General features: G+C 41.0%; 1 protein-coding gene and 1 long non-coding RNA gene across 3 annotated transcripts in view; one reads left to right on the forward strand and one right to left on the reverse strand.

Annotated features, from left to right (window-relative positions):
* Positions 1-5260: 5260 nt before the first annotated feature.
* Positions 5261-20570, reverse strand: part of LOC146064778 (uncharacterized) — a 45884-nt gene continuing 30574 nt past the window's right edge. For both annotated transcript variants that reach the window (XR_014471849.1, XR_014471850.1), the window contains exon 2: positions 5261-5935. This is a non-coding gene — a long non-coding RNA (uncharacterized LOC146064778). The remainder of the gene's footprint in view (positions 5936-20570) is intronic.
* The window catches only part of DKK2 (dickkopf Wnt signaling pathway inhibitor 2), an 89316-nt gene continuing 74236 nt past the window's right edge, over positions 5491-20570 (forward strand). The window contains exon 1 of the mRNA XM_083178626.1: positions 5491-6745. Within this exon, the coding sequence (XP_083034752.1) occupies positions 6521-6745 (225 nt within the window). The 5' untranslated portion in view covers positions 5491-6520. The remainder of the gene's footprint in view (positions 6746-20570) is intronic.

Consider the following 20570-nt stretch of genomic DNA (forward strand, 5'->3'; position numbering starts at 1 on the left):
ATGCTCAGATAGGGGACCCCGCGCCATTTTTTTTTTTTTCATTTTTACAGAATTCCTCACCCTCCCATAACTACAAAATCACACATACACGTTACTAAAAAACGCACTTTGGGCCAGATTCTCTAAACTTCAAAAGTGATAAAATGGAGAGTGATAAACAGCCAGCCAATCAGCTCCTGTCTGAAATTTTTCAAACACAGCCTGTGACATGGCAGGTAAGAGCTGATTGGCTAGCTGTTTATCACTCTCCATTTTATCACTTTTGAAGCTTAGAGAATCTGGCCCACAGTCTTAAAAAAAAACGCACATTTCCTTTACTAAAAAATCACCAGAAGTCACAAGTGAACTCTGTCTTTGTCTAAGAAATCGCACCCTATTACATTTACATCGGCCGAAAAATACCAAATCTGCCATGTGCAATATGGTGCGATTTTTTAGCTGTCTAAAATATCGCACCCTACTACATCTCCCCGATAATGGGCCTTATTCTAGTTCACTCTTTCTGACAAAATCCTTCTTAGATGGACAAAACCATGGGCCTTATTCTGATCGGTGCGGCCCGATCAGAATATGCGGCCGCAACCGTGCAGGCGAATCCCCGCCTTCCATATGGATCGCCACCTGCCGTCCGTACGCGGATATGTGGCGATCCGCATGAAATTGGACGGGGATACGCCTCCTCCGTCTTGGGAGCAGCCCCTGCATTCGATGGTCGCCGAACATCTAATGCAGGGCCGCACGCTCCACCAGGTCCCGCAACACAAGACCACACGGACACTTGTCCGTGTGAAATCATGTATGGGGGCGGGCAGCTGACATCCGGCGATGTCAGATGCCCGCCCCGTACCCACGCGTCACGGCCTCATTACCATGCATACGCCCCGCATTTGCATGGGAACGCCCATGAAACGCGGGGCGTATGCATAGGGTAATGAGGCTAAGTAGCCCCTCACGCCCCTCTACACCCCCTGTGCGGCGTATAAAGAATCCGTGCGGCGAAATCGCCTGCACATGCGCAGAGTGACCTCTGCACATGCGCAGACGATCAACATCGGCGGTCCGTCCGCATGCGGGAATATCCGCACCGATCAGAATAAGGCCCCATGTGCACTGCAGGTGGGGCAGATGTTACTTGTGTACAGAGAATTAGATTTGGGTGGGGTTTTACTTCAAAGTGAGATCTATATTGCAGTGTAAAAATAAAGCAGCCAGTATTTACCCTGCACAAAAACAAAATAACTCACCCAAATCTAATTCTCTCTGCACATTTTACATCTGCCCCCCTGCAGTGCACATGATTTTGTCCATCTAAGAAGGATTTTGTCAGAAAGGGTTAAATAGAATAAGGCCCAATATGTTTAGCCATAGAAAATGGGAGTATTTATTAAGCCAAACATTATATACTATATCATCTGAAGTAGGTGCAAAAATCTTTAACTCTTTTTTTTTTTTAATTATATAATACATGAAAGATATAATATTTAATTGTTTGTACCATACTATAAATCCACAGAACTTGGAAATTAATCAACTACATCACTAAACTATTTCTTGATTATACGTCAGAGCCTGACTAAAGAATACACAGCCCAAAAGACAAATCCCACAAGTGTCTGTTATTGAGGTTTGAAGTTTATAAATGCAGTATTTTTTTTGAACTCTTATTCATTGTGTAGCTTGTTTGTTTCCTTGGAAAATGCAGAAAGATATACAACAGAATTGTGTCATTTCATAGATTTGCCAACATTTTAGGGCTGATTCAGAGTTGGGAGAAGAGCAAAAAAAAAAAAAAATAGTAGCTCCTGCTCCACATGCAGATTCTGGATTACACTGAATCTGCAGCTGTGCAGGTTCCATTCTGGCTTTGTGATCGCACCGTTGAGGGGGTGGGGAGAGAGCAGGTGGAAGACCTGCATTCTCAGGGTTCTGCATGCCACCATGAAGATTTTCTAGCCTAGGCAGCCCCCGCTTCCATTGGTTTGAGCTTGAGGAAAAATCTGTGTTAAATGCAGATCTTTTCCTGTAAAATAAAAACTGGGGGTAATTTAATCTGAATTTTACAGTTCAATCTCAAAATCTTATACATTTTATATGTACCCTACCTGCAGTGCAACATGCTTTGACAAGAAGCAAATTTTCTTCCTTTTTTGCATTGGTCCCAAATCTGACAGATTTTTATCGACCAGTTGAAAATTTTTAAATTGCTGCCGGTTTTTAGGTCAAATTGGATTCACCCATGGTCTAAAAACATGCAAATCCGTAAGTTTTCAAGCATTATTGGTAGAAATGTGCTGGTGGTTTAACAACTTTTGGGTCCGTTTTTGCCCATGCAGATTTGCCCCCCCCCCCTCAAAAAATAAAATGAAAAAGCATGGGCGAAAATGTACAGCAATTGAATACTGAGTGGCCAAATTAGTGAAGTTTGTGTGGCTAGCCAGAAAAACAGAGTAATTGAATACCCCAATTGTGTAACGGCTGTGCATATAGATGAATATATGAAGCATCCCCAACTAAAATGAAGTGCCACACAATTGAACCCTAGGTAATACCTCAGCTGACTGCCTCACCACCACCAATGCTCACTTCTCATCTCCTCAGGTGAAAGCATGAAGGTGGCATAATAAATTCCACAGCTGCCATATACAGTACTGTACATTAATACAAGGTTGTTTCTTACAGACCCCATAATCCCAGCACTCTAGGCAGCTACATATAGCTGATGGTAGAGTCAGCCATGATGGATGCAAGATACATTCCTAACTCCCAGGGAATAACTAGACGTGAGTTCCATAGAAACATTGTACGAGACAGACAATTTCTAACATCCTAAATCCTACTGATGCACCCTCTACTTGTCAGTCTATGGCTGCTTGTGTTGGATCCAACAGGAATTGTTAACCAATCACTGACTTCCTTTTAGTAACTGCTGCTTTAGAGAGAAGAATGCATTTATGACTAGAGCTCTCTCTTCTTCGGAAGCAAGTACTGTATTTATGCCTTCTCTTGTGATTTATTTATTTTTCACTTAAATAATTCCCTGTCATTTGCATTGCAAATATATTTTAAGAACTTGTGCAGAGTTCACTGGTGGATAAACATTTTGACAAAGCTGTACCTGGCTACAGCGAAACATTAAGCACAGAGTCTCTGAACATGTGCCCAGCACCTTCTGCACCTTATCCAGATCCAAACCAGCCGCTCACCCAAAGACACCATCATCAATACTCCATTCCATCTTTACCACCTTCAAACATCACATAGAGGATACGGCTGCAATGCTTTCCAAACTGGAATAATTCCTCAAGTGGTCAAATTGTGGTATACAGTATACCAACTTTCTACATTGAGAGACTATCTTTTGGAGTCAACTAAACGGGGACTTTATTGGCGGCAATATAGGAACGGATCCCAAGCAAATATTTATTTGGTCAGAGGTGCTCATTGTTTTTAAGTTTGATTTCATGTTCTTGTTTATTAATATTAAATGTATTCCTACATTACTCATTGGTGTACAGCGCTATTTTCCCCCCTTTTTTGTGTTTCTACAGAGCGAGTACTGTGCCCTCCCCAGTAGCTGCTCTTGCACCACATCCCACGTCAGCGCTTGGTTAGTTGCCCTGACAACTAACCCCATCTTGGTGGATAAACATTGTAGGTGTTCTGCTACAACCACTTCAAATAATATAAACAAATACGTGAAAAACGTGATGTAATCTGGGAGTAAGTCAGTGGTTCACAAACTTGGTCCTCAAGGTACCCTAACAGTCCAGGCTTTAAGGATATCCATGCTTAAGTGAGGTGACTCAATTAGTACCTCAGTCAATTTGATTGTGCAGTACCATATGTGCACAAACATGGATATCCTTAAAACCTAGACTGAGGACCGTTTAGGAAACTAATGGGTCAGAACGACCATGTTTTCTAGCTTATAGCCACCAATTACATTTTACTGCTAAATCTATAGAAGCAGCTGTTCCCAATGCGGTTTATCTCTTTGTGTTGTGACACAGTAGTGATCTGTCTGTTTTGTTTATGTACAGTTCGTAGTTTACATTTAATTAAGTTCTGTAGTGAAATGAATTGTGAATTGCGAGTTACCTGCAGTAGAGAGGCTCCTGCAATCTGCGAATTGCTTATATAGAGCCCTAAGGGGGTAATTCAGACTCAGTATTCAGTGATCACATGACCGCAAATTCACATAGCCAGCATTCACTTAAGCCATCGCCCCACCAGTGTGAAATCCCACCTTGCGAATCACTGTGATCGCTGTGTGAATGGATCAGGGCCAGTGCAAGGCACCGGAGCGCCCCAGGCGAGGGGGGGTGGGGCGCCCCGGTGCCTGCGGCGCTGTGTGATCTGGCGGCGGGGTCCCTGCAGTGATGCGCGCTATCCGGCAGCCAGGTGGCGGCGCGGGAAGCACTGATGGGTTTGAAAACTCGCCGCACACTGATTGGCTGAATCGCAGCCAATCAGCATGCGGAATGTTTTCAAACCCAGCAGCGCTTCCCGCGCCACTGACTGGCTGACGGATAGCGCGCATTACTGCAGGGACCCCGCCGCCAGATCACACAGTGCCGCAGGTAACCGGCACGGACACCCCTGCAGCCTCCATGCCAGAGGCGAGGGGCGAAGTGCCGCCCTCCAGTGGCTGGCGCCCTAGGCAAATGCCTAGATTTGCCTAGTGGTGGCGCCGGCCCTGGAATGGATGTGTATGGAACCACATCCATTCACAGCCGAGCACATATGTCCAAAACCAATTGTAACAGGCTCACCATCTAATGCTTCTCACAGAAGTCACAAGTCATCGCGGGCTCAGAGTAGCCAGAGACTTACTCGGCGGTGTGATGGAAAAAGGAATATCCAGGCTGTAGCTGATGTCACCCAACATCCCTAAAAAACACTCACACCGGTTTCCCGGATATTCCCAGAGTTTTTCCTGGCACGCCTGCATTTTTCTTAGCACCCCCCTAGACATCCGATTTCCACCTCCAGACGCCTACTTCCTGTCAGTCACCTTGCGAATGGCGTATGAATAGAAAAAATAGAAGGTTTTCATTGAAGGATGGTCTCACGTATGTGTGCTACGGGACGTACGCATGAGCAGTGTATCAATATTCAGCCACTGTGAATTGTCAGCCGTGCAATCAGGTCTGAATTACCCCTCAGTTTGTACATACTGTAGCTGTGACATCCTGCAGTTGCTGTACAGTCCTGGTGTTCAGCAACTTCTGGAAGTGAAAAAATGTAGCACAGAGGAAACTGATCTGATTAACATTTATCACTTACTCATGTAGAACAGACGTACATTATTTACCAGGAATTCCAAAATCAGAGGGAGCATATAAAATGCCTGTGTACCTGCACCCAATTACCCATCTGTGGGGAGCTGGGATCCCGTCCAAGTGTATTGGAGCCTGCATATTTAGTGGATAACCATATGGTGAAGTATATTTGCCATAACATTATTAGACATCATTCTGTATTAGAAACATACTGCATGGGCTGCTCTGGGCATCTCATGCTGAATGTATGTCTGAACATCGGAAGGAGAGAAAAGGCTTCCTGCTGAACATCTGCACAGTGCTGGCTGTAGTTGTTTGTAGTGCAGGAAAAAGAGAACAACAGGACATGTCTGAGTATTACTGTATATGTGTCTGCTAATCCCATGCAGAGCTGCCTACCAGGCAAGTCATCAGAGGAGTCCTGATGTAGTACTGTGCTAGGTGAGAGGGGTCCATTGTTCCAATCCCCCATACGCAGACAGTAGAAAGATGCAGTAGCTGCTTGTCAGGACAGCAAGTGGATACAGTTCTCAGTAGGGCATCTCTCTCCCTCTCTTGTCTTCTTCAGTCCAACTGCTGGAAGTAGCTGGGGATCAGTTTCATGCTTTGTCACTCCTGGATGTGGGCGGGGGAAATAAACCCATTGTGGAAACCTATAAAAAGAAAGAAGCTGAGGTCATTAAAGACCAAAGAGAAAGGGGAAGCCAGGGAGACTGAGAACACATGAATTGTTCCTATGTGTGTTACTGCACAGTGAGCTCTGAGCTGCAAGCATCCTGTCCATGATCTGCGCTGGCTCTGTGCTGCCTCTCACACTGATAGGGACAGGGGGATCTGCTTCCCACTCTCCAGCATCTTATCACACATCTGCTCACCTGGCTGCCTGGCTCAGCACACGCTGGATGCTGCTGGAATCCCACTCACAGCACAAGCAGCCTATTATCCGGATTCCCTTTATGGACTCTAAAAACAAACACCCATCTGATACACCTGGTTGTGCTGCAGAACTGCTCTGACTGCTGGCGCTACTGTAAAGTTTTACATCAGAGTTACATCTTCCTGGAAGTTTCATACACTTTTGCATGTATCACATCCATGCATGCAAACATCCCTGCATCCTGCTTCCCCAGTCACTGCCTGCCATAAGTTCTTGTGTTTGGCTCTCCGCTAGACAGGACAGACCCCACAGATCACCCTGTCTGTGACATCTGGAGAACTGGGTCACTAAGTGGAGAAGGATGAGCATGTATCTGCCCGGTGGGAATGGAGAGTGCTACTGCCTGCTACCCCTGCTGGCTACAGTGCTGCTGATGGTGGTGGAGGGCACCCAGATAGACATCTCCAGGTCCAAGGCTAACTCTATCAAATCCATTCTGGTGGTTCAGGCTCCAACCCTGGCGACCAACAGGTCTCTGAGTGTCCAGTATGGAGTGTCGCACAAGAAAGGAAAAAGCCTTGGACAGGTAAGAGGCACAATTGCTGCTGGGTGATTTTATGACATTATTGATTACTTTGATGTACAGTAAGGGGAACAATCTATTATTGTATAGTTTAATGACATTGCTATATACAACGATAATCGGTGGACAAGTTCTGTAGACTGCACTAATAGGTGCAGCGGCGTGACTCGCAACTGGTCCTCACCTGAGAATGAGGAACTCTCAGTACTGGGCTTATACTGTAGTTATACATCGCCGCATCACTAGGTGACACTGGTGACACTCAAACCTCATGGGAAACTATAGCTTAACATATGCGCTCATTTATCAATATGTCATGTTAATATTATTACAAGAAGGTCCTATTGCAACATTGTATTTTACATCTTCAGATACAGATTATTTATAGACTGTTTATTTTCTTTATGTCCTGATGCCCTACTAATATATCACAGTCATTAGGAAACTAGAACTATGAACTGAAATTCTTACTATTGTTTCTGTCTAGTATTAGAATCTAACAAGAACTAATCCATAAACCTTATACACACAGTTATGGGTCTGGGAACTTTGCAGTAGTGAAGCTACAAGTCCCAGCATGCCCTGCCACCAGGAGAGTAAAAGAGCATCCTGGTACCTGTAGTTCCACAACTAATGGAATGTTACATGGGGACTATGTGTTTGATGTATAGATGTCAGTAGCTTGTGACCTTCCAGGGTTACCCTCAATTTGTTAAATCCATTTCTAGTTTTCTGGCTATAATGTAAAGGAGCAGATTGTGCCAGGTGCGGTGTTATGTAATATCCCGCTGCTGAGATACATGGAGAACCCTGCACTGTATTATCTTGTGGTTGCAGTGTGATCTCTGTGGGTATATACAGTACTGGCGTCTGTCTATGGTGACTACTGTAATACACAAGAGTGCTAGGTAATGATACCATAGGAAATAGTATTTGATATTGGTAGAAGTAATCAGGTGTCAGTAAAATGAGCACCATTGCTGGAATAGTATGTTGAGTGCATTGTGCAGGGTATGGTTTGTCCAATATTTGGTCAACATACATTGAGTCGATCACTGAAGCTTGATATGGCTTATGTCGACGTGTGAAATAGTTGGACATACGCTAAGGTCGACACGGTTGTAATGTTGACACAAGCATTAGGATGACAATGGCTAGGTCGTCAGTCAAAAGGTCTTTTATTTCCCCAGAATGCCGACATGGTCAACATGGACACCATCAAAGTGTACCGCGTCCCCTCGCATGGCTTGCTCTGCTCGCAATGCTTCGGGCACGGTGCCTTGCTGCGCTCTGCACACTCTATTCTCCCTCCATGCCCTAGTGGATGGTAGGGCGTGAAATACAGCCTGTCGGCACATGTCATCTCAAAATAACTGAAAATCCCATGTTGACTTTTTGACTGTCGACCTACCCATTGTCGACCTAATGCTTGTGTCAACCTTCCAACCATGTCGACCTTAGCCATGTCGACCTATTTCATGTGTCGAACTAAGCCATGGTGACCTTCAGTGGAAAACCCAATGCATGTAGACCATACATGTGTTGACCTAACGACCGTATACCAATGTGCAGTAATGCTATTCTCACAATTACCGATTCTATTAAAGTTGAAATAACTCTGTTATCCTATATGTAATATAAAAGAGTGCATTGGTGGGTAGACTGGACTTGATTGATGTCCTGTTTAAATAGAATGTTCTTTAAACTTCAGGTAAAGAGAATGAACCCAAAGAGATGGAGTGTGTTGGTTAGATACAAGCATTAAGATTAATATAAGTTTACTCCAATCAATTTACCAAAGTGTGATAACAAGTTGTCATGTTCCAGCAGTGGCGCTATAGTAGCTTAAAACAATAGTAAGCATGCTGCACATGTTCATTGGCATCTGGATGATGCTGCACAAGCTTAGTGACTTACTGTATTATATAGCAGGGCATTCAAAGAGCCATATGGGCAGCATGGATGGTGTAATGGTTAGCATCACTGCCTCACAGCACTGAGGTCATGGGTTCCCACCATAGCCCTAACTGTGTGGAGTTTGTACATTCTCAAGGTGCTTGCGTGGGTTTCCTCCAGGTACTCCAGTTTCCTCCCACATTCCAAAAATATACTGGTAGGTCTGTGTGTGCATGTACATGTGGTAGGGAATATAGATTGTAAGCTCTACTGGGGCAGGGACTGATGTGAGTGTTTAACTATTCTCTGTACAGCGCTGTGGAGTATGTTTGCACTATATATATATATAACTGGTTATAAATAAATATACAGTAATGCAACGCTTACACCAGTCCTGTGTGGTTCTCAAGTACTCTTGGCATGATGGTATGTAGACTTAATTGTTACTTAATCATTATGTAAAATAAATTCTCTTACAATGCTAGGGACAAGTATTAAAAAGGCAGAACATGCTTTGAAAATTGTATCAATTCCCTCACAACAATGTTGCTTTATTTTGTTATACATAGCTAATTGCTGTACGCTATTAAATGCATGTTCCAGCTGTGCTGTAATATGGTCATACAGTACTGACCCCAAATGTGTTTGGTTTTGCTACATGTCCTTATTCCCTGTGTGCAGCCTTCTGTTCCTCTGCAGACAGGGAATCCATCCCTTCAGCCCTGGACGTTCAAGACAGATATTCCCAGCACCCCATCTTATCACACTGGCCATCTGGCTTCTATTAGTTTGCTTCCAGCACATATTTCCCCTCAAAATGAGCTAACATGAGCTACACATCATAAGATAAGTGACATGTAATATCTCCGAGAAAAGAGAACATTATAATTTTAACTGAAATTACACATTGGACAGGTTACCTGATATGGCAGCTCAAGATAAACATTTGTTATTTACCTAAATAAATCAACACTAATGAGATACATGTGTTTGAAGAATGGGGAAGAGAAAGAACCTACAAGATGGTCCCAGTCTTCCCTTCATTCTGTATGCACATTACAGAGACATACGGATGTATACAATTTGTCCTGTGCATCATTACATTTGTAATTTGTAACTTTCATTGCTTCTGCCACCAGTATTAGGTCACACAATGTCTCCTCTCCAACCCTAAGGCAAGAATTCCATTTATTATACTTGATGAAATAAGAGCAAAGAATCTGTAAATCTGTAATAGAGTCTATATTGTGTAATGGCTTCATGTCATACAGTCCCTCTTTGTTGAAGAAGTTCTAGTTAAATGATCACAAGCACTAAATGTAGTATTCTATCTGAACACTCGAACGTTTCTATATGCTTAACCCTTTCAGTGCCAACATCTCTGTGAGAGAGGTTTAAATTATCCGCAAAAAATGCCAGCGTCGGTTAACATTTGTTATACAAATTCAAATTAAAAAAATGTGTAAAAAAAAAAAAGATTATATTTCCTATATAAGGTAAACATTACTGGTCATTATGATGAATAAAAATGTTTGCTTGGCAATTTTCAGACCTATATTGACATATTCACATTTTTATTCTGCATGCATGAAGTTTCCTGTACTGTTTTTTAGTAAGGTACAGTTCAAAATACAACTTTATGTGATTTATACTAACAAGAATTGTTATCAAATAACTCAGTGATTTATACGAATCATTAGAGTTTTGAGGATGCTAATGTATTGTATTATAGTTTTTTTTTATGTTTACTTTTACTAACTTGGTTATTTATTTAAAGTGCAGTCTCAGCCTTAATTGTGTAAAACAGATTTAGGAAATCTGAAGCATAACTTAATCCAAAAATGTCTCACAGATGGGGATAGTTACATATAAAAAAACATCCTGTGTTAATCAGGATTTTGTAAGATGTTAAGTTCTGTATTTTGATTTATTTATCTTAAATGTACAACTTCTTGTTGTCCAAGTTCAAAATAAATATTTTCCAGATATTTTAATGCTTTTTTTTTTATGATGCTATTTAAGAATTTATGTATGTTGGTAAATGTAAGGCCATGCAAGAACTGTCAGGAAGCCTTCATTATTAGTTTATTTGCGTGATTAACACAGTGAGAGGATATGCAGAGATTTTTTTATGACATATGTTAAATCATACAACAAGGTGTATTACTAAAACTAGTTGTGAGAGATTTATTTCCCTTAATAATGGCAATACTTACACAGGGTGCATGGAAAACGTTTCTTTTTTTATGCAATTCTACTGATTCAAAGTAATCAAAGGGAGAACTTAACAGTAGAAAATGGGCAAAGGATTTCAGTGGACCAACATTTTTTATCATGACACATGACTACCATAGGACAATGGTTTGGTTCTCCTGGGGGTACACTACAGTATTTACAAATGTAAGACATTTTGCCCATTTGTTTTCAGCAGCTCATATATACTGTAGCACAGTTTTCCTGTGCACATGTTTTTAGAAATGTAACCCATCATGTCTGCTAGAAAAGTATTTTGGACTGGGTCCAACTTTATGGTACTCCAACTCATTTGTGTAATACATTAAAGGGAATCTGTCAGTGTAATTGTGCGTGCTCATATGTCTGTTTAAAAAGAGCTCTCAGAAATGTACACTACTTATCCGTTTTGCGCACTGTGAATGTTCATTTACATAATCAGATTGGGCAAGGAAAGAGTAAAGAAAGTTCATGCTGTGTTTCAGGCACTCAGGAAGGACCCATTTAATGTTGCAAAAAGGATTTTTAAGCATTTCTTGACAATTCACATTCACAGGTCCTGACAGTCAAATACGCTGATGTATTTTTTTTGCTATGCATATGCTACTTTAATTAATGTTCACCAATGAGCAGAGTTCAAACTACTGCATGTACTATAGATCAGGGGTTCTCAAACTATTTTGCTCTGGGACACCGTCAGAAAATAAAAATTATTACAGGACCCCAGCGAGTTACTTCTGAATGGCCGCCACATGTGTGGTCAGTGAAGTTAAGTGACCGCTTTTGTGACAGGGAGGCAGTGGGTGGATGGAAAAGGGTGACAGGAGGATGGAAGAAGGAAGCAGTGGGTGTTTACTTAAAAAATTATACCCTGTCCCCCTTCCACAGACACATTAGCTTGATATTCAGCAACATAGAGTCATGACCCCAGGCTGAGGTGGTCGGGACCCACTTTGGGGCCAGGACCCACAGTTTGAGAACCGCTGCTATAGATTGTAAGCTTGCGAGCAGGGCCCTCCTATCTCTATGTCGGTTTGTATCTACCCAGTTTGTTTAATTACTGTTGTTTCCAATTGTAAAGCACAACAGAATATGCTGCACTATATAAGAAACTGTAAATAAATAAATGTATTCATTTATTTGTATAGATTGTACACAGACAAAACAAGATTGAGCACTTTACGGTACTGTTTCAAGACCATATACCCATTTTCTAAACTAGAAATCGTGGGTGTTGATTTTTTTTTGTATTAATATAAAATTAATGATTTTATATAACCTTTGTATCATCAATTGTATAAATGTGTTCATGCTGCAGAATAATGGAAAACAAATGAAGCTCATGTCTAGTGTAAGGATTTAAATAGAAAACATGAAAAATACACTTTAAAAAGTGATCGATCAACTTTACCTTAGTTTTTTTAGGTAAAATGATACTTTACAGCAGGGGTTCCCAATCTTTTTTTAATCAAGGCACCCTAGATTATCAGATTTTTTTCACGGCACCCCTAGGCCCAATTTTTTTTTTATTGGATTGGGTTTATATGCGATTCTTAGGGTCATTTATGTGGTAAATGGCAGGATTTGCTTCTGTTTGTACACATTTTATGATTGGCAGCCACCAGCACTGGTTTTTCTCATAAATAATGAACCATTAATAATTTTAGTTGGTCCTGGACCACCAACCTGCAATTGTCCTGAGGCACCCCAGGGAGCCACGCCACAGAGTTTGGGAACCACTGCTTTACAGTATTCCGTACCCATATCTCCTGACTTTGCAGAACATTTGACTTTAGTTTAGTCCCAAAATGTATGATCCTATTGAACCCAAATTAACAGTACATATTGGTTATTGTTCATTTGTTTGTTTAACCATGTAATGGACCTAATTATTTTTTTGTTTATGAACCGTTTCTTATATAGCGCACACATATTCCGCAGCGCTTTACAGAGTATAGTTGAACATTCACATCAGTCTCTGCCCCAGTGGAGCTTACAATCTATATTCCCTACCACATGTACACGCACACACTGACATTCTAGGGCTAATTTGTTAGGAGCCAACCAGTTTATTTTCGGATTGTGGGAGGAAACCGAAGTACCTGGAGGAAACCCACGCAAGTACGGGGAGAATCTACAAACTCTGCACAATTGGAGCGAACCCATGACCTCAGTACTGTGAGGCAATAATGCTAACCATTACACCATCCTTACTGCCAACAATCTGTAATTGTAAGTACATGTAGGTTCTTGGACCTCAAGGTCAGGCTCTCTCAGATTTGCTCAGTTGTCTCCGGGTCAGACTGCTGAGTTTAAACTGAACAGTTGCCCCTGCACATGTAGGTGTATTAGTGCATCTAATAAGTAGTTGAAGAGCATTTGATACAAGTGTAGTAGCGCAGTACAAGCCCAGTACAAGTGTAGTAGTGAATTGCAAGCATATTTTTTTCTGGGAATGGACACCAGATTATTTCTTATATTCCAAAATCCAGTGTTCAGTAATACCGATTTTTTTTGGAGCATGACTTATAGGCCCTTATTCTGATCGGTGCGGATTTTTCCGCATGCGGTCGTACCGCCGATGGTTTTCGACTGCGCATGTGCAGAGGTCACTCTGCGCATGTGGAAGCGGTTTCGCCGTACGTATTCTTTAGACGCCGCACAGGGGGCGGAGAGGGGCGTGAAGGGCTACTTAGCCTCATTACCCTATGCATACGCCCCGCGTTTCATGGGCGTTCCCATGCAAACGCAGGGCGTATGCATGGTAATGAAGCCGTGACGCATGTGTAGGGGGCGGGCATCTGACATCGCCGGATGTCAGCTGCCCGCCCCCATACATGATTTCATACGGACAAGTGTCCGTGTGGTCTAGGGTGGCGGGCGCTGGTGGAGCGTGCGGCCCTGCATTCGATGTTCGGCGACCATCGAATGCAGGGGCTGCTCCCAAGATGGAGGAGGCGTATCCCCGTTCACTTTCATGCGGACCGCCACATATCCGCGTACGGACGGAGGTGGCGATCCGTATGGAAGGCGGGGATTCGCTTGCACGGTCCTGGCCGCATATTTATGATCTGGCCGCACCGATCAGAATAAGGGCCATAGAGTGAAACCTATGTATTCTGATTACTTTTGTTTAATGCACAAAATTATTAACTATATTGTATAAAATTACCTTTAAACTATGTGTATGTGCTATGTGTATGTATGAAACATAAATGCATTCAGAATTACACTTGGGTCCAATCTATAAGATATCTCCTTATGGTATTCAAGGTATTCAAATATTTCTATACTATATATGGAATTCTGGTCCAAAGCATTTTGAATGTGGGAAACTCAACCTGCCCAATACACATGAAGGTGGTGGCTGAGTCTGGTGGTTTCATTCTATACAGTTCAGTACCATGATTCTGCATCTCACATGTGTGCACTGTCATCCTCTGTATGTTCCTCTTGCTCTCACTGAGCATAAGTGGCTTGTCTGGTATAACATGATATAGACTTTCTGGCTAGCAGATCCTTTATCAGGTTTCACTGGTTTCTGGAACCTCCCTACCAAGAGGTATATATTGCACTCCAAAGTATTATCTTAGTTCTTACAGACGGGATGCAGTCAAAATTTCGATGGTCAGAATACCGGCAGTCAAAATTCCGACAACCATTGCCCAACGGTCAAAATCCCGATAAGGTCAAAATACTGACATTTAAAATCCTGACATGGTCAAAATCCTGACAAGGTCAAAATACCAACATATAGAATGTAGACAGGTGAAAAATTCAACATGACTTTCGGTCACTGTTTTTTGACCCGACATGTGCCGACAGGCGATATTTCATGCTCTACCATCCACTAGGGCGTGGTGGGAGAATAAAATAGTGTGCCTAGCGCAGCGAGGCACCGCGCCCAAAGCATTGTGAGTGATGCAAGGGGCTGCGGTTGACTTCCAACTGTGTCCATGTCGACTGTGTCAACATTAGGGTAAAATAACTGTGAAAAAACCCATGTTGACCTCGCGACCTGTCGACCGAAAGTCAAGTTGACTTTTCACCTGTCTACATTCTATATGTCGGTATTTTGACCTTGTTGGGATTTTTTTTTTTTTTTATACCCTAAAGTTCTAACATGAAGAGGTAAATTTAAGTTTAAGATGGGAGTTTTAATGAAGATGGGTTGTTGCCCATAGCAACCAATAAGGTTCTATTTATTATCTTCAAGAAGGTGATAAATAAATTAAATGCAGGATTTGATTCGTTGCTATGGGCAACATGCCATCTTTATTAGAACTCTTAGTAAATGTACCCCTAAATGTCTGGAATTTCACAAGGTCTATATCTGAAATGACAGTAGATCCATTCCCTAATGCATTAAAGAGGTATGATATATGGGGATGATTGTACAGCCCAAGCAATTTCATCACATTGATTTTTTGTTTCAAAAATTTGAAAGGCCAAATATTGTCATAGATGGCTAATAGTCGCCTTCTGTATAACTCTCATCCAATTCACTGAAAATCACTGAACACTAAAAAATATTGCATTGGAAACATACTGACTGACAATATGTAGCAATTTAGCACATTAATCTGATATATACACAGTAATTTTATTCTCATTATTTTCCAAATCATAACACCTGGATGCATTGGATATAAAGCCAAAGTATGTTTGTACTTTAAAAAATATTTTGCCACTGGTTCAGAATATAATAGCCTCATGGACTACTATGGCTGTAATTACACTAATGAAGTCCTCCACTTCTGATAGTGTGACACATGCGACGCAAAAGAATCTCATGGTTGGTCAGTGCATCGTTCAATATACTGTAGTACCTTGGCTTTGGAACTAGGATAGAATAATGAAGTGCTAGTAGCCCCTTTCTGGCAAGACTTCCCAAGATGCCTCAGAAAAGGTCAAAGATGGGTCAAGACTTACCACCGGTCTCGGTAGATATCCATTTCGGGGCTACTTAGGCTTGGGAAAGAGTTTTTTCTCATACTGTAAGTACCAGTTTGGTACCAACTTTTTTTTTTTATTGTTCTTACAGATTAGATTAATATAATGAATTTATAACACTGAGGGTGCTGTCAGAGGAAAATAAAGACTTTAATTTAAAAAAAAGGATGGACTGGCCTTTTGTCTCAATATCTTACTGGAGCCATGTTTTATTACAGGTAATAACTTTGAAATAAATGTGTTCCAATTGAATTGGGGCAAAAATGTTTTCAATTTGTTTTTGATTTTCTTTCTGCTCAGCAATGAAGCCTGTGAACCATCTTAGTACGAACCTTTGTCATACTAAAATATTGATGCTAAATTTATAGTTTCTTTGTTGTTCTATTTCTGTTAACATTGGGATGCTGCGTTAATTGTCAAATCAAAAAATGTTCTCAATTTTTTCCACATTTGCTTTTAATGTTCAAGGGTTTCCAGTACTTTCATCATCTTAGCCACTCAAACACAAGTTTACATGACATACAATCTGCCCTGTAATCCTTGGTTAGCATAGGAAAATATTTGGTGGGAATTTTGTTCAGTATAACAAACACTTTGGGACTGATTCAGCATGGATGAAAAAAGTTAAATCTTTCTCTAATGGGCAAAACCATGTGCACTTCAGGTGTGAAAGGTAACATGTGCAGAGAGAGTTAGATTTGTGTGAGTTGTATTGTTTCTGCGCAGGGTAAATACTGGCTGCTTTATTTTTACACTGCAATTTAGATTTCCATATGAGCTCACTTCACCCAAATATAACTCTCTCTGCACATGTTACATTTGCCCCACCTGCAGTGCACATGGTTTTGCCCATGTGAGAAAGATTTTGCTTTTGAAAATCATTCTTAATCAGGAGCTTAACACAGTGTTCTACTTTTGAACTAACTATGTTTAAGACGCAGGGGAAAAAGCCATGCATTTTGACAGGAAACTATCTGTGCGAGAGGGGTGAAACTTACAAAACTGTTTTAAGATAGTTTGAGATCAATGTTCTCCTCACTCCCTTTAACTAACACAGTATGTTTTATTAAGTATGATCGTTAGTTTCTTAAACTTAATAATGTTTTATTTGCTAATACGGTACCAACAGTTATTTAAAAATTATTCTGCCACCACAATTACTAATGCAGCTCCCACCAAAGGAGGTGCATTTGAAACCTTTTCCACTTCTTCATTGTTAAAACATCCCAATGTTTTGTATGTTTCTTCTTTGAGGTATAGAACTAGTGTTTTTCAAGATTAGTAAACCTGTAGCTTTTTTCACCCATTACCATATACAGATGGAGCACTTACCATTCAGCGGGGTTATGGCAGTCGGATCGCCAACTGCCAGTCCGCGTTAGCTGCCGGAAGGGGACCCACGCGAACGAGTTGCGCACGCGTCCCCTTACAACGGAGCTCCCCACTGGTCCCTGCTGCCATCCTGCTGGTCTCCCCCACCTCTCCGGTTCCCCCTAACCTTGCCCATCTCCCTGAAGCGGAGACAGGCAGGGTTCGCGTCCCCTGCCGCCCAGGAACTGGAACGCGCATCCCAATGGGGGGCATTCTGGCAAGCCCCAGTGCTGGCTGAGAGGCGCTACATCTGTACATTGAATCTGAACCACAGAATCTACAAAAAGTCCTTTCATAAAATATTTAGCTTCTACAGAATTGGCATAGGCTTACTCTGTTAGGCTTAATGACAGCTTTATAGAAAATACCTTTTATGCTGAGAAATTCCTAAACTATTTAAATATATTTGATTATTCCTAGCAACTCTTTCATTAAATGCTTATTTAGAAGTGGAAAAATAGAACTCTGGTATTTGAACACTCCCAAAAACTGGAATTTAACGTTTAAATTCACTGGAGGAAAAAGAAGCCAACACTAACTGAGGCTTAATAGTGACACCCAGGAAAATGTCAAAGGGTGAAAAAGGAAATGCTTTGCCAAAAAATGTTGAACAATGCCTGGAAAGTTTTCAAAATATCTTCTTTAAGTAATAGAATGCACCAGTCAAAAACATGATATCTAACAGAATTGTAGGAGGTCTAGTCTCTCTCCTCAATGCGTGTGGGGTGGGGAATTCCAGCAAGAGGGTGGGGCTGGCAATGAAGGGGGCTGGGCCATGCTTATATAACCTCCATGGTTCATGTACAGTAACATGACTTCTCAGTTTTTAGGTTTATTGTCCTTTACTCTGAGACACAATTTTATGCTAATTCGACAGGGGTAGTACTAGCTGTGTAAACTATGGGCAAAATTACTGATATTTCATAACTGTTGCATCAACATGAATGGTTGTACTTTACTAACTGAATCTCATAATATATATATATATATATATATATATATATATATATATATATATATATATATATATAGTAGCTAAGGGGCTGAAGTGACTGAAGAGGACGTCATGTGAGTGGAGCTGATCATAAAATGCAATTCAGCTAGATGTGTCCTTGCTCTTTTTACACTTATATTATTTTACACTTGGGATATATATGCATATTATTATTTAATATGATATGCATATTAATACTGATTTTAAAATGGACCCCAGAACACAGTCCTGGCAATAAATGAAGCAGCATAGGCCAGATTCAGAGAAATATGCTAAATTCACAGCAGCTGCTGCTGCTGTGATAAAATATGTAAAGCAGCAGGAGGTGGCTGTAGAAGAAATACACCCATAGCGTTGTTGTGTAATCTGCTGCTGTGTCTGAAGATGCAGCATCAGATTATCTGCATAAACATCAGTTATCTCACTAATCCCCAGGTTAGTCAGACAGGAAGGTGGGGTGATTCACTCTTATAATGAATCTGCATCAAATGCCCATACTGCAGTGCTTGCTTCACCATATACCCTGCATTTTCCACTTATGGATAGATGTATGATTTTTTTTTAATGCAGCAACACTGTGTGTGCAGTCTATAGTAATAGTCACAACAAGCAAAAGTGATAATTTACTCAGAGAAAACAGGAAAACAAGCCGGATTGCCATACGCCAGTCTAATTAGTAAGCCTTAAAACTAATTAATGTCATTTATGTATATATATGTGCGTGTGTGTGGGTATATAAAAACACACAGTGTATATATATATATATATAGATCTATATATATATATATATATATATATATATATATATATATATATATATATATATATAAATATATATATATATCTGTTGTCCTATTATACGTGCATGTTTATTGTGTTTGGGAATGATAGGATTTCATATTCCATTGATGACAGAAAATGCATCCAGTGTGAAAAAAAAAGAAAGAAAAAAGTGAAAGTCAGATTACTGGCTCATTCTTGCTGCTCTCATTGCAGCTGCTGACTATTATTATGTGGGGAAGAAATAGTATATTAACTGTTTTACTTCTTCAAATGTCACAGCAGTTAAGGCACATTCCCACGAGAGACCTTTCTCCAGTACACAGTGCAGTGTCATTCTCCCTCATATAATAATCAGTGAGAACTAAATGGAGAAGTGACATTTAAAACGATCAAGATCAGGTATTTTCCTTCAGGGCTAACAGGAAAAAAATACGTCTTTTGGAAAAAAAGAGGAAATCTAAGAGGTGTTCAGGTCTAAAACATGATTTTGTAAATGATGAAAGGGCAAAGGGATAGATTACGTACAGGCAGACATTATTAGCACCTTCTATGCATTCTTCTCCTGAGAACTGCGAACACTGAGACACATTGCAAATGTTTCAATAGGAGACCTTGATTGGAATCCAGTAGGCACTGGTAAGCTCCCTGCGGCGGGAGACCATCAGATAATTTTAACTAATCCTCCACAATACAATTCTCATTTATTATAAAGAAAGGAATACTGTAGGTTGCTTTTTTTAAATGAAAAATATAATTCTGTATTTTTAAGTACTTTATATTACATACTTTAAAATTCATCTATTTTGAAAACTGGCTAATTGTTCTGAAAAGAAACTGTTCTCCACACTACATACATTTTATGTGTAGGAACACATACTGTTCTCTCAGTTTGAAGCTATAGCCCAAAGATCAGCAGATTGCTAAAGTTAGGAATTGTGTAGTTTAACAAAACTCTGGTTTAACAGAATTGTGAGAAAGTAATTCATGGGTTAAACAAATAGCCAGATTTTTTTATGATACAGTAGTGCAGGTTTCCAAAATTATCACAGTGTTTCTGTTTGGTAGCTGTAACAAAGGCCCTTATTCAGATCTGATAGCAGTACAAATTTGTTCTCAAAATGGGCGAAACCATGTGCAGGGCCGGTGCAAGGCTTCTCAGCACCCTAGGCAAAACTTCAACCTATTCCCCCCCCCCCCCCCCCCCCCCACAATTTTTGTTTAGATCATGTGGTCATCCAATCCCCGTCCCCCGTACTTTTCCTGGAGGTCCTCTGCACCCTCCCCTTTGCCACCCACAACAGAGTACAAGGAGGAGAGGGCAGCAATATAGGAAGTATGACTCAAGAGAAAGTATAAAGGTGAGGTCTTAGAAGTTCCACAGCCGCCATACAACAAGGATCCTCATAGACATCCTTGATTTTTTGATTTGCAGACTTGGTGGCGCCCCCCAGATCCAAGCGCCCTAGGCAGCTGCCTAAAGCTGCCTAGTGGTAGAGCCGGCCCTGACCATATGGACTGCAGGTGGGGCAGATGTAACATGTGCAGAGAGAGTTAAATTTGGGTGGCTTGTGTTGAAACTGAAATCTAAATTGCAGTGTA

The sequence above is a fragment of the Crinia signifera genome, chromosome 1 (genome assembly GCF_055691185.1).
Source record: "Crinia signifera chromosome 1, ASM5569118v1, whole genome shotgun sequence".
NCBI lineage: Eukaryota > Metazoa > Chordata > Amphibia > Anura > Myobatrachidae > Crinia > Crinia signifera.